We start from the raw sequence: 14,280 nt of genomic DNA on the forward strand, positions 1-14,280 counted from the left end.
ATTCATGTCTATGGGAGGGGGTGTGATGACCAGTAGACCAGTACATAGCTGTCACAGCTCCTCCCATAGACGTGAATGGAGGGGGCCATGGCGGCTGCCATCACCAGTCATCGGGCACGGGGCAGAGTTTGCTCTGTACACCCAATGACAGGGGTGCCGGCCCAGAGATTGCGGGGGTCCCATGATTTAACATCGGGGATAAAATGTTTTCAGCAGAGTATCCCTTTAAGGACCAGGCCAATTTTAGTTTTTGCACTTTTGCTTTTTTTCCTCCTCCCCTTCCAAAAGTCAACGTTTTCAATTTTGCAATTACAGACCCATATAAGGGCTTGTTTTTTGCATCACAAATTGTAGTTTGTAATGACATCACTTATTTTATCACATAATCTGCGGTGAAAAAAAAAATAATTTGTTGGGTGAAATAAAAAAAACGCAATTTTTTTACTTTTTAGAGCTTCTGCTTCTACGCAGTGCACTTTTCGGTAAACATGACACCTTATCTTAAAGGGGTATTCCAGGAACATTTTTATATATATATATATATATATATATATATATATATATATATATATATCAACTGGCTCCAGAAAGTTAAACAGATTTGTAAATTACTTCTATTAAAAAATCTTAATCCTTTCAGTACTTATGAGCTTCTGAAGTTAAGGTTGTTCTTTTCTGTCTAAGTGCTCTCTGATGACACGTGTCTCAGGAACCGCCCAGTTTAGAAGAGATTTACTATGGGGATTTGCTTCTAAACTGGGCGTTTCCCGAGACAGGTGTCATCAGAGAGGACTTAGACAGAAAAGAACAACCTTAACTTTAGAAGCTCATAAGTACTGAAAGGATTAAGAATTTTTAATTGAAGTAATTTACAAATCTGTTTAACTTTCTGGAGCCAGTTGAGATATATATATATATATATATATATATATATATATATATATAAAAAGTTTTTTCCTGGATAGCCACTTTAATTCTGTAGGTCCATACAGTCATAAAGATACCCAATTTATATAGGTTTTATTTTATTACTTTAAAAAAATTATAACTACATGCACCAAAATTAGTATGTTTAAGGCCCCTTTCACACTGACGTCACGACTCCGCCCCGTGTGACGTCACGCCCCGCCCCTCAATGCAAGTCTATGGGAGGGGGCGTGACGGCTGTCACGCCCCCTCCCATAGACTTGCATTGAGGGGACGTCTCACGAGGGGCGGAGTCGTGACATCACGCTCTTCCGCTCGCGTGGTCGGGATCCGAAGCCGTTGCCGGAAGCCGTTGAGGTGGGTGCTGCAGCCGAGATCCCGGGGGTCCCCACCAGCAGGACCCCCCGCAATCTGACATCTTATCCCCTATCCTTTGGATAGGGAATAAGATGTCTAGAGGCGGAGTACCCCTTTAACCCCTTAAGGACCAAGCTAATTAAGCCTGTACGCCCCTCAAAGACCAGGCCTGTCTTTGACAAGTTGTACTACATGAAAATAGTAAAAGTTAATCGATATCTTTTGTATTTTTATATTTACAATGCAAGAAACCGTGAAATTTTTGAAATTAATTAATAACATTTTGACATTAATAGGTTGCATATATTTATAAAATAATGTTTCTTTTTTTTAATCAAAAATTATAATTTCATATGTCTACTTTATTTTCTCAGCTTTTTTTTTAAATTATTATTCACATTTTAGATGTATTAGAGGCCGAACAAATTTACTTGACATTTTGAAAATTTGAAAAGTACCGGTACATCTTATTTTTACATGCTAAGCAAGGTTTGCAGCAACTGAGATGTAGTAGAACATGGGAACCCTCGCCCCGAATGACACAATTTTAAAAACTAGACCCCTCAAGGTATTCGCTAGGGGGTACAGTGAGTACTTTAACCCCTTAAGGACTCAGGGTTTTTCCGTTTTTGCACTTTCGTTTTTTCCTCCTTACCTTTTAAAAATCATAACCCTTTCAATTTTCCACCTAAAAATCCATATTATGGCTTATTTTTTGCGTCGCCAATTCTACTTTGCAGTGACATTAGTCATTTTACCCAAAAATGCACGGCGAAACGGAAAAAAAAATCATTGTGCGACAAAATCAAAAAAAAAACGCCATTTTGTAACTATTGGGGGCATCCGTTTCTACGCAGTGCATATTTCGGTAAAAATGACACCTTATCTTCATTCTGTAGGTCCATACGGTTAAAATGATCCCCTACTTATATAGGTTTGATTTTGTCGCACTTCTGGAAAAAATCATAACTACATGCAGGAAAATTTATACGTTTAAAAATGTCATCTTCTGACCCCTATAACTTTTTTATTTTTCCCCGTACAGGGCGGTATGAGGACTCATTTTTTGCGCCGTGATCTGAAGTTTTTATCAGTATGATTTTTGTTTTGATCTGACTTTTTGATCACTTTTTATTCATTTTTTAATGTTATAAAAAGTTACCAAAATACGCTTTTTTGGACTTTTGAATTTTTTTGCACGTACGCCATTAACCGTACGGCTTAATTAATGATATATTTTTATAGTTCGGACATTTACGCACGCGGCGATACCACATATGTTTATTTTTATTTTTTTTTACACTGTTTTATTTTTTTTATGGGAAAAGGGGGGTGATTCAAACTTTTATTAGGGAAGGGGTTAAATGACCTTTATTAACACTTTTTTTTAACTTTTTTTTTGCAGTGTTATAGGTCCCATAGGGACCTATAACACTGCACACACTGATCTCTTATACTGATCATTGTTATCCCATAGGGACCTAGAACACTGCACACACTGATCTCTCATGCTGATCACTGGCGTGTATTAACACGCCTGTGATCACTGTTATCGGCGCTTGACTGCTCCTGCCTGGATCTCAGGCACGGAGCAGTCATTCGTCGATCGGACACCGAGGAGGCAGGTAAGAGCCCTCCCGGTGTCCGATCAGCTGTTCGGGACGCCGCGATTTCACCGCGGCGGTCCCGAACAGCCCGACTGAGCAGCCGGGATACTTTCAGTTTCACTTTAGAAGCGGCGGTCAGCTTTGACCGCCGCTTCTAAAGGGTTAATACCGCACATCGCCGCGATCGGCGATGTGTGGTATTAGCCGCGGGTCCCGGCCGTTGATTAGCGCCGGGACCCATGCGATATGATGCGGGATCGCGGCGCGATCCCGCTTCATATCGCGGGAGCCGGCGCAGGACGTAAATATACGTCCTGCGTCGTTAAGGGGTTAATACCATAGTTTTTTGGCAGGAATTATTACAAAGTCAGTGTTAAAAAATAGAAACTAGCTTTTTTTCACAAATGCATCATTTGTGGGACATATTTTTGTACATCACTTCTGATATTGAAAGAAATGCACCCAATATTTTATTTAGCTGCTTGTCCCATGTTCGGAAACACCCCCGCTTTGGCCATATATGGTTCCTTGGCCGCGTGGTAGGACTCAGAAGGGGAGGAGCACCATTTGGCTTTCAGGGCAGAACAGTACCCCCCACCCCCACAAGTGACCCCATTTATATACCGCACCCCTATTGGCTGGACCAGGGACCTCTCTGATTGGTCCTTGGTCGGCTCGGGGTATAACGCGTCTGTCTGTGACAGTTAAGGCTCCTGATGGATATATCCGCCATGTTGTGGGAATAAGCAACCGCTCATGGCGAATATATCCATCACTGCTGCGGCTGGGTAGCTCAGTGTGTCTGCTCATGACTGCTGGCGGGAAATCCGCCGCTATGAGTGGACACACAAAGCTACCCAGCCGCAGCAGGGAGCTCATTACCGTGACTGCTGCATAACGTGTAGGATCACATGGTGGACATCCGCAGCGATCCTACACATTATGCTTTTTTTTTTTTTTATTAGATTCATTTAATAAATGTATTTTTAATATTTTTTTTCTTTTTTTTTTTTTACACTTTTATTACATTTTTATTTATTTTTACACTTTTATTTTATTTATTTATTTATTTTTACACTTTTTAATGCTTTGGAATACTTAGTATTCCAAAGCATTGCAGTTATATGCTGCCTGCCAGTTTTCACTAGCAGGCAGCATATTAGGACGTGCCTCAGGCACGTCCTTTCAGGCAATACCCAGGGCAGACCTGGGGGTCTTTGTAGGACCCCCGGCTGCCCAGGTTGAAGCAGCACCCCGCGATCGCGCTGCGGGGTGCTGCAGGAGAGACAGAGGGAGCCCATTCCCTCTGTCAGAACTCCTTACAGCGTGCGGTCACTTCTGACAGCGGCTGTAAGGGTTAAACTGTCGGGAGTGAAGTGAACTTCACTCCCGGCAGTGCGGCAGGTCCCGGCCAGCCGCGGACACACACAGCACCCCGCGATCGCGATGCGGGGTGCTGCAGAGGAGACAGAGGGAGCCCCCTCCCTCTGTCATAACACTTACAGCCACTGTAAGGGTTAAAACTGCCGGCACCAAAGTTTACTTCGGTCCCGGCAGTGCAGCAGGGTCCCGGCTGTGTGATACAGCCGAGTCCCTGCCGCGATCTCATGGGTGCACTGGTCAGCACCCACGAGAATAATGGACGAGTATAGACGTCCAGGTGCTGGAACGGCCGCCAACCTGGACATCTATACTCGTCCATGGTCGTTATCGGGTTAAAGACCGTTCTCGTGACAGGGCACAATGTGCTACAACAGGTCCTGACTGCTCCCATTTACTATAATGGGGGCCGTCGGGCGCTGTTGTTTTTTGACGGCAATAGCAGGAGAAAAAGATGGCGGAAGCAGTATTTTTTTTCTCCCCGGTTCCCCTGACGGACTTCACGTGTCCTTGCTACAGTGTGAAAGAAGCCTTAAATTGTTATCTTCTGACCCCTATTACTTTTTATTTTTCCACATACGGGGCTATATGAGGGCTAATCTTTTGCGCCATGGTCTGTACTTTTTATCAGTACAATTTTTTATTAATTATTCATGAAATGACGTGACCAAAAATGCACAATTTTGGACTTTGGTATTTTTTTACGTGTACGCCATCGACTGCAGTTTAGCTAAACGAACATTATGATTATTTTTATTACATTATTTTATTTAAAACATGGTGAAAGAGGGGTGATTTAAACTTTTATTAGGAAGGGGTTAATTCACTTTTATAAACTTTTTTTTCCAACACTTTTTATTTATAACGTGATCTTTTGATTACATACACTGATCAATGCTATGCCATTGATCAGTGTTATCGGCGCTCCATTGCTCCAGTCTGCATGGCCGGATGGAGCATCAGAGAACCGATTGGAAGACGAGGAGGCAGGTCACCGCGATGGTCCCAATCAGCTCCGCTGACCCGCCGGGATCATTTTACTTTTGTTTTAGATGCCGCAATCAACTTTGATCGCTACGTCTAAAGGTTTTATACCAGGCATCGACCCGATTGGCAGTGCTCTGTATTAAAGGGGTACTCCGGCGCTTAGACATCTTATCCCCTATCCAAAGGATAGGGGATAAGATGCCTGATCGCGGGAGTCCCGCCGCTGGGGACCCCCGTGATCTTGCACGCTGCACACCGTTAGAATCAGTCCCCGGAGTGTGTTCGCTTCAGGTCTGATTACTGTCGATCACGGGGACGGAGCATTGTGACGTCATGGTTCCGCCCCCGTGTGCCGTCCTGCTCCGCCCCCTCTATTCAAGCCTATGGGAGAGGTCACGCCCCCTCCCATAGGCTTGCATTGAGGGGGCGGAGCGTGACGTCACACAGGGCGAAGCCGTGACTTCACAATTCTTCGTCCCCGTGATCGACAGTAATCAGACCTGAAGCGAACACGCTCCGGGGACTGATTCTAACGGTGTGCGGCGTGCAAGATCACGGGGGTCCCCAGCGGCGGGACCCCCGTGATCAGGCATCTTATCCCCTATCCTTTGGATAGAGGATAAAGATGTCTAAGCGCTGGAGTACCCCTTTAACCCTGCGTCCTGGCTGCTGATAGCAGTTGGGACCCACTGGGTTGGAAGCATGCTCAGCTTGTGAGCACGCTTCAAACCCCTGTGACAGGACCAGGGCGTACAGGTATGCCCTTGGTCCTTAAAGGGGTACTCCGCCTCTAGACATCTTATCCCCTATCCAAAGGATAGAGGATAAGATGTCTGATCGCGGGGGTCCCACCACTGGGGACCCCCCGTGATCTCCCTTCTGCACTCAGCGTTCGTTTAGAGCGTCGGGTGGAGTGCCGGAGGCTCGTGATGTCACAGCCACGCCCCCTCGATGCAAGTCTATGGGAGGGGGTGTGCCTCCGCCCCGCATCGCCAGTCATCCAGCACGGGATGAAGCTCGCTCCGTGCATTGGATGTCTGGGGTGCCACAGCCGAGATTGCGCGGGTCCCCAGCGGCAGGACCCTCATGATCAGACATCTTATCCCCTATCCTTTGTCTAGGGGAAGAGTACTCCTTTAATTACTGGGACACAAAGGCGTACCTGTACACCCTTGGTCCCCGAGAGGTTAATCCCCCTTTTTTCTTTTTTTTGATGGTGGAAAATTGTACATTTGTGGTTCTGGACACTTTTTTATGTTTCCTTTTCCAAACAGTGTGCCTTCAGCCTTTGCAAAACTACAACTTTGGCTGTCCGGGCATGCTGGGAGTTGTAGTTTTGCAAAAACACTGTTTTAGAGCATATATAAGAAAAACAAAATTGTGACCTATGTCGAAGCTAAGTTGGGGTGCAGTGTTTTTGGTTACCAGTTCTGATCTTTCTATTCTTCCCCTCCCCTCCAGCAGATGGAGCTCCCTCACATGCGGTTTACGGGGTATTTCCAAGAGGGTCTCGCTAGTGGAGGGGTCCCGATGGTATCTTCTGTGCTGGGATGGGGAGAACATAGCAGAGTGCTTGAGGGTGTCGAGGACCCCAATAAGGTGAGATGACTAATATATATATATATATATATATATATAATCTAAATCCTGGTGATGACATCATCCAAGGCAGCTGATGTTTTATATATGTGATGCTGAACAATAATAGACAAGTTATATTATATCGACTTGATGTTACTTTGTCTTCAGCATGAGGTCTTCTGGGTACCTACACATCATCATAGATTTGGTAGAATTACGTCAGGGGAATGCTAAACCAGTTTTACCAAACAGGTGATGTGGTCATCATTCTCATATGTAGTTTGAAACACAGCCATTAACTGAAACAGAAACAGCTGTGTAGGAGGCTTAGAAAAGGGCGAGGAACAGCCAAACTCTGCTACAAAGGCAAAGTTTTCGAAGACCATATCTTGTCACCACAAACAAGACACAATGTAGTTATACATATAAGGGCTCTCCTGGGCAAAGATGTCAAAGTGAACGGGGGTTTCAGGAAGTGCTGTTCAAGTTCTCTCTTAGGACTAAGAAACGGCAACATGAGGACCGTAGATCGAGTGGTCGGGCAAGGAGACTTAGCAGATAAAAGACGCATCATGGTGACTTCACTTCAAAATCAGAAGATGTCCAGCGGGGCCATCAGCTCAGAACTGGCAGAAACCAGTGGGACCCAGGTACACTGGCCAGAAGTGGTCTCCGTGGAAGAATTGTGGCAAAAAAGCCATACCTACAATGTAGAAACTAGGCCAAGCGACTCAACTGTGCAGGAAAACGGGAACTGGGGTCTGAGAAAGTGGCAGCAGGTGGTCTGGACTGAGGAGTCACAATGTAAAATATTTGGATGGAACAGAAGGCAGATTGTTCCCAAAGGGCTGAAGACGTGGACGGTAATGAGCATCTGCAGGTAACAGTGAAGAATGAGGGAGGGTCCTTAGAAGTTTAGGGCAAAATTGGGGGGTCCTTAGAGTAAAGAAGAACAAGGAGTCCTGGAAGTGATGATACGGCCCGACAGAGCCCTGATGTTACATCTAGTCTGTCTGAGATTACATGAAGAGGCAGGAGGATCTGAGCGGCTACATCCACTGAAGATCTGAGCTAAGTCTCCTCTGTGCCTTCACCCTGATTGCTCTGCCCTGTCCTCTGTCTTCTCCCTGATCCCTCTGCCCTGTCCTCTGTGTCTTCTCGCTGATCCCTCTGCCCTTTCCTCTGTGTCTTCACCCTGATCGCTCTGCCCTTTCCTCTGTGTCTTCACCCTGATCGCTCTGCCCTTTCCTTTGTGTCTTCTCCCTGATCGCTCTGCCCCATCCTCTCTGTCTTCTCCCTGATACCTCTGCCCTGTCCTCTCTGTCTTCACCCTGATCCCTCTGCCCTGTCCTCTGTGTCTTCACCCTGATCACTCTGCCCCGTCCTGTGTCTTCACCCTGATCCCTCTGCCCCATCCTCTGTGTCTTCTCCCTGATCCCTCTGCCCTGTCCTCTGTGTCCTCTCCCTGATCCTTCTCCCCTGTCCTCTCTATCTTCTCCCTGATCCCTCTGCCCCATCCTCTGTGTTTTCTCCCTGATCCCTCTGCCCTGTCCTCTGTGTCCTCTCCCTGATCCCTGTCCTCTATCTTCTCCCTGATCCCTCTGCCCCATCCTCTGTGTCTTCTCCCTGATCCCTCTGCCCTTTCCTCTGTGTCCTCTCCCTGATCCCTCTCCCCTGTCCTCTCTATCTTCTCCCTGATCCCTCTGCTCCATCCTCTGTGTCTTCACCCTTATCCCTCTGCCCTGTCCTGTGTCTTCTCCCTGATCCCTCTGCCCTGTCCTCTGTGTCCTCTCCCTGATCCCTCTCCCCTGTCCTCTCTATCTTCTGCCTGATCCCTCTGCCCCATCCTCTGTGTCTTCTCCCTGATCCCTCTGCCCTGTCCTCTGTGTCTTCTCCCTGATCCCTCTCCCCTGTCTTCTGTGTCTTCTCCCTGATCCCTCTCCCCTGTCCTCTGTGTCTGATCCCTCTCCCCTGTCCTCTCTATCTTCTCCCTGATCCCTCTGCTCCATCCTCTGTGTCTTCACCCTTATCCCTCTGCCCTGTCCTGTGTCTTCTCCTTGATCCCTCTGCCCTGTCCTCTGTGTCTTCTCCCTGATCCCTCTGCCCTGTCCTCTGTGTCTTCTCCCTGATCGCTCTGCCCTGTCCTCTGTGTCTTCTCCCTGATCCCTCTCCCCTGTCTTCTGTGTCTGCTCCCTGATCCCTCTCCCCTGTCCTCTGTGTCTGATCCGTCTCCCCTGTCCTCTGTGTCTTCACCCTGATCCCTCTGCTCTGTCCTCTGTGTCTTCTCCCTGATCCCTCTCCCCTGTCCTCTGTCTTCTCCCTTATCCCTCTGTCCTGTCCTCTATGTCTTCTCCATGATCCCTCTGCCCTGTCCTCTGTGTCTTCACCCTGATCCCTCTGCCCTGTCCTCTGTGTCTTCACCCTGATCCCTCTGCCCTGTCCTCTGTGTCTTCTCCCTTATCCCTCTGTCCTGTCCTCTGTGTCTTCTCCATGATCCCTCTGCTTCGCCCTGTGTCTTCTCCCTGATCCCTCTGTTCTGTCCTCTCTGTCTTCTGCCCTGTCCTCTCTGTCTCCTTCCTGATCCCTCTGCCCCATAATGTTTGTTACCTATCATTTTTTACTTCCAGTATATGAAGTGTCTCCTTTTTTTCCCCTCAGGGTTATGGACATTTTATTCCCCTGCACAGCAGGAAAAGGGAGCAGTGGGCCCCAGCAGAGACTGTACCTTCCCCCTTGCTGCCCCCTAATATCGGTGAGATCTCAGAATTATCATCTGAACTCTCTATATATCCAGAGCAGAAATGTGCATGACTCCTTGGGGGCAGGACTGTGTGTGGTTGGAAGAGGCCGTATGTGTAAAGAAGGGGACTGGCCATATGTGGAGGGGCAGGGTGTATGTGTGGTGGTGGAGGAGGTGGGCTTGCATGGGGCCATATCTTTGTTGGGGAGGACCGTGTGGGGGGAGGGGCCTTGTGTGGCGGGGGAGGGGCATATGCATGGGAAGGGACCGTATAGATGGGGCGTGGATGTCAGCTCTGACTCTCTTCTATCCCCAGATTGTGGTTTTGCTCCGGTCAATGAATCTGATCTGGTTTATCGGAAGACAAAATTCCTGCGACACACAAATAAGGACATGGCTGGAGTGACCCTCGCCTTCAGCAAACAGGTCAGAAGCCAGTAGGGGTATCCTGGGGACACGGGGTGTAATGCATCTCCTATAGATGTCCATCACTGGGGCAATGATAGTTCTGCCTGTTACTGCAGCAGACATATTGAATTACTGTATTATCTAAAAGGCTGACAACATCTGGTGGTGGTGATGACAATTGGCAGGATGGTGGTGGTGAAGATAATGGTTAGGACAGTGGTGGTGATAATGATGGTGGTGATGAGGATAGTGATGATGGTGAGGATGATGATCTTGGTGGTGAGGACGGTGATGACGATTGTGGTAGTGAGGATAATGATGATGCTAATGGTGGAGAGGATAATAATAATGGTGAGGATGATGACGATGGTGGTGTGGAGGATAATGATGTGGTGATGAGGGTGGTGAGGATGGTGATGATAGTGGTTACGATTGTGATGATGGTGGTGGTAAGGATAATGATGGTGAAGGTGAGGATAATGGGGATGATGGTGGTGGTGAGGATGGTGACAATGATGGTAGTGGTGAGGATAATGGGGATGATGGTGGTGATGAGGATGATGATAGTGGTGGAGATGAGGATGAGGATGATGATAGTGGTGGTGAGCACGGTCATGTTGGTGAGCATAATGATGGTGAGGATGGTGATGATGATGTTGAGGATAATGATGGTGGTGATGGTGAGGATGGTGATGATGATTGTGGTGTGGATAGTGGTGAGGATGGTGGTGATGGTGAGGATGGTGATGATGATCGTGGTGTGGATAGTGGTGAGGATGGTGGTGATGGTGAGGATGGTGATGATGATCGTGGTGTGGATAGTGGTGAGGATGGTGATGATGGTGGTGATGGTGAGGATGGTGATTATGATCGTGGTGTGGATAGTGGTGAGGATGGTGATGATTTTGGTGATGAGGAGGATAATGATGAAGGTGATGTTCTCTTCCCTACTTATCCTTTACCTTATTCCTATTCTTCTCTTGACATCGTCCCTATTCTTCTTCTTTTTCTTCTCCTTTTCCATGATCACTGATTGTCACATTCCTACCATTCCTTACCGCTCCTCTCGCCGTTTCTTGTTTTTTTATATTCGTTTAAAACATACAAAACAAACATGCTGTATTTCTATATAACTGATCCAAAAATGTTTTACCATAATCTCTGTCTTTATACTCTGTTACTCCCTCGTGCGAGAGGCATTTCTGATATGACAATAGGCATGTTACCCTATATATTGTTAAACTATACTTTTGCTTATTTGTTCAATTGAAAATTTAACTAAAACTTTAATAAAAAAAAAAAAAATGATGAAGGTGGCGGTGGGGATAGTGGTGATGGTGGTCATGAGAATAATGTTGATGGTGGTGGTGAGGATTAGGGATGCACCGAAATTTCGGCAGCCGAAAATTATGCAATGCATTTTCGGTTTCAGTTTTCGGCCAAGCACAGCCTAAATTTCCCTTTCGGTGCATCCTTAGTGATGATGATGATGATGGTGGTGGTGAGGATTATGTTGATGTTGGTGCTGGTGATGACGACGATGATGATGGTGGTGAGGATGGTGATGCCGTTGATGGTGCTGGTGAGGATGGTGATGGCGACGATGATGATGGTGGTGAGGACGGTGATGCCGATTATGGTGCTGGTGAGGATGGTGATAACGATGACGGTGGCGGTGAGAATAATAATGAGGATGGTGATGACGATGATGGTGGCGGTGAGGATAAAAATGAGGATGGTGATGCCGATGATGGTGCTGGTGAGGATGGTGATGAAGATGATGGTGGCGGTGAGGATAATAAGGAGGATGGTGTTGACGATGATGGTGGCGGTGAGGATAAAAATGAGGATGGTGATGCCGATGATGGTGCTGGTGAGGATGGTGATGAAGATGATGGTGGCGGTGAGGATAATAAGGAGGATGGTGTTGACGATGATGGTGGAGGTAAGAATAATAATGAGGATGGTGATGACGATGATGGTGGTGAGGATAATAATGAGGATGGTGATGATGGTGGCGGTGAGGATAATAATGAGGATGGTGATGACAATGATGGTGGTGGTGTGGTCGGTGATGATGGGGATGGTGAGGATAATAATAAGAATGGTGATGACGATGGTGGTGAGGACAGTGATGATGGTGGTGGTGAGGATGGTGATGACGATGATGGTGGTGAGGATAATAATAAGAATGGTGGTGAGGAGTATGACGACGATGACGATGATGATGGTGGTGGTGGTGGTGAGGATGGTGATGACGACGATGATGGTGGCTAATAATGAGAATGGTGATGACGATGATCGATGATGGTGGAGAGGATGGTGATGATGATGGTGGTGGTGGTTGTGAGGATCAGGGGTGTGGAAATGTTTTAAAAAAACTACTTGTCCACGGGACTAAAATGGAGCAAAATCTACTTGTCCCTCATGACGATCCACTTGTCCGGCCAATTTTCGCTTTTACGCTCTGATTTTTTCCTCCTCGCTCTATAATAGCCATAACTACCTACTATAATGACACCTTTTAATTTTTCAATAACATATTCTCCGAACCAAAAAAAAAAATATATATATATCAAAGGGAAGTGAAATTGAAATAGTAAAGATAGTTTTGCAGATTTGGTGGTTTTCTTTTCTGCGCCATTTACCTTGTGGCTGAGGTAACATGTTAGTTTTATACTTTAGGCGCCTGATTACAGCGATACCAGATTTGTATCGTTTACGTCATGTTTTACTAATTCTGGACTTTTTCTAATTTTTTTAATTGCCATTTTTTAACCCCTGTAGCTTTATTTTTTTTCCGCATACCAGGCTGTATGAGGGCTCATTTTTTGTGCCATAATCTGTTTTTTGTATCGGCACCATTTTGGTATTGATCTGAGTTTTTAATCGCTTTTTAACTTTTTTTTTCTTGGATATTATAAAAATTGCAATTCTGTGGTTTGATATTTTTTTTACATTTACCGTACGGGATACATAATGTTATATTTTAATAGGTTGTACAATTACGCACGAAGCGATACCAAATATGTTTATTTTTATTATGTTTATGTTATGTTTTTATATAGGAAAAGCGGGTGATTGGAACTTTTAACATGGAAGGGGTTAATGCAGCGGTCTTCAAACTGTAGCCCTCCAGATGATGCAAAACTACAACTCCCAGCATGCCCGGACAGCCAACAGCTGTCCTGGCATGCTGGGAATTGTAGTTTTTAAACAACAACAAAAAATGGGGTCTCAAATGGCTGGAGGTGCTCAACCCCAAATGCAGTTGTGCATCTATACTGGGGGAGCAGATCCTGCCCTTGTAGTCCATTGCTAGGAGCGATCCCCAGTATAAAAATGCATACAATGGAGGATGCCTGCAGCGGACTACAATTGCCACAATAGAATCCTACACCAGATAAACGGTGTGGATGTGTAACAATTAGAATAATACAATACAGAAATATGGGTGCACTACTGTGTTAGATGTATACAATGACATTGGCTAATCCCTCAACACTGATGTTAAAATTGAGACATTCGCCAGTGTATCCTTATATTAACCCCTTAAGGACATAGGGCGTATCCATACGCCCCCGTTTCCAAGTCCTTAAGGACCGAGGGCGTATGGATACGCCCTGAGCATTTCCGGCCCCCACCGCTAGCCGGAGCCGGATGCCTGCTGAAATCGTTCATTATGGCCCCCCATGTCGGCGATTGCCACAGATCGCTGGACAATTCAGTCCAGCGATCTGCGGCAGATTCCGGGTCAATCGGGTCTCCAGTGACCCGATGACCCGGAATTACTGGCTGATCGGGGCCGTCAGAGACGGCCCCGAACAGCCATTGCCAGCAGGGGTGAGGTGGCCCTGGTGCCACCTCACGATCGCCCTGATTCGTCGGCCGGATTACCGGCCGACCAATCAGGGCGCCTGCTGCGGGTGTCACTCCCGCAACCCGCTCCGCCCCTCTTCCGGAGGACGTGAGCGGGAGCGGGAAGACGACCCCCGGTGCTGGGGACCCCGATCCCCGGCGTCCCTGTTGGGATCGGGGCCCCAGGAACAGCGGCGGCGGAGACGACGAGGGACTGACCTGTGCTGCTGGATCGTTGGAGGTGAGTGACAGCCTCCTGCTGTTGCTTAGCAACAGCTCCCAGCATGCAACAAGGGCATGCTGGGAGCTGTAGTTATGCAACAGCAGGAGGCAGACCACCACAACTCCCAGCATGCCCTTATGGGCATGCTGGGACTTGTAGTTTTGCAACAGCTGAAGGCACATTCTTTCTATGTAAAAGTGTACCTTCAGCTG

General features: G+C 46.8%; 1 protein-coding gene across 1 annotated transcript in view; it reads left to right on the forward strand.

Annotated features, from left to right (window-relative positions):
• Positions 1-14,280, forward strand: part of LOC130357276 (TATA box-binding protein-associated factor, RNA polymerase I, subunit C-like) — a 51,644-nt gene that overhangs the window by 2,828 nt on the left and 34,536 nt on the right. The window contains exons 2-4 of the mRNA XM_056559908.1: positions 6,720-6,857; positions 9,498-9,591; positions 9,896-10,005. Of these exons, the coding sequence (XP_056415883.1) occupies positions 6,723-6,857; positions 9,498-9,591; positions 9,896-10,005 (339 nt within the window). The 5' untranslated portion in view covers positions 6,720-6,722. The remainder of the gene's footprint in view (positions 1-6,719; positions 6,858-9,497; positions 9,592-9,895; positions 10,006-14,280) is intronic.

Source organism: Hyla sarda, chromosome 2 (genome assembly GCF_029499605.1).
Source record: "Hyla sarda isolate aHylSar1 chromosome 2, aHylSar1.hap1, whole genome shotgun sequence".
NCBI classification, from domain to species: Eukaryota; Metazoa; Chordata; class Amphibia; order Anura; family Hylidae; genus Hyla; species Hyla sarda.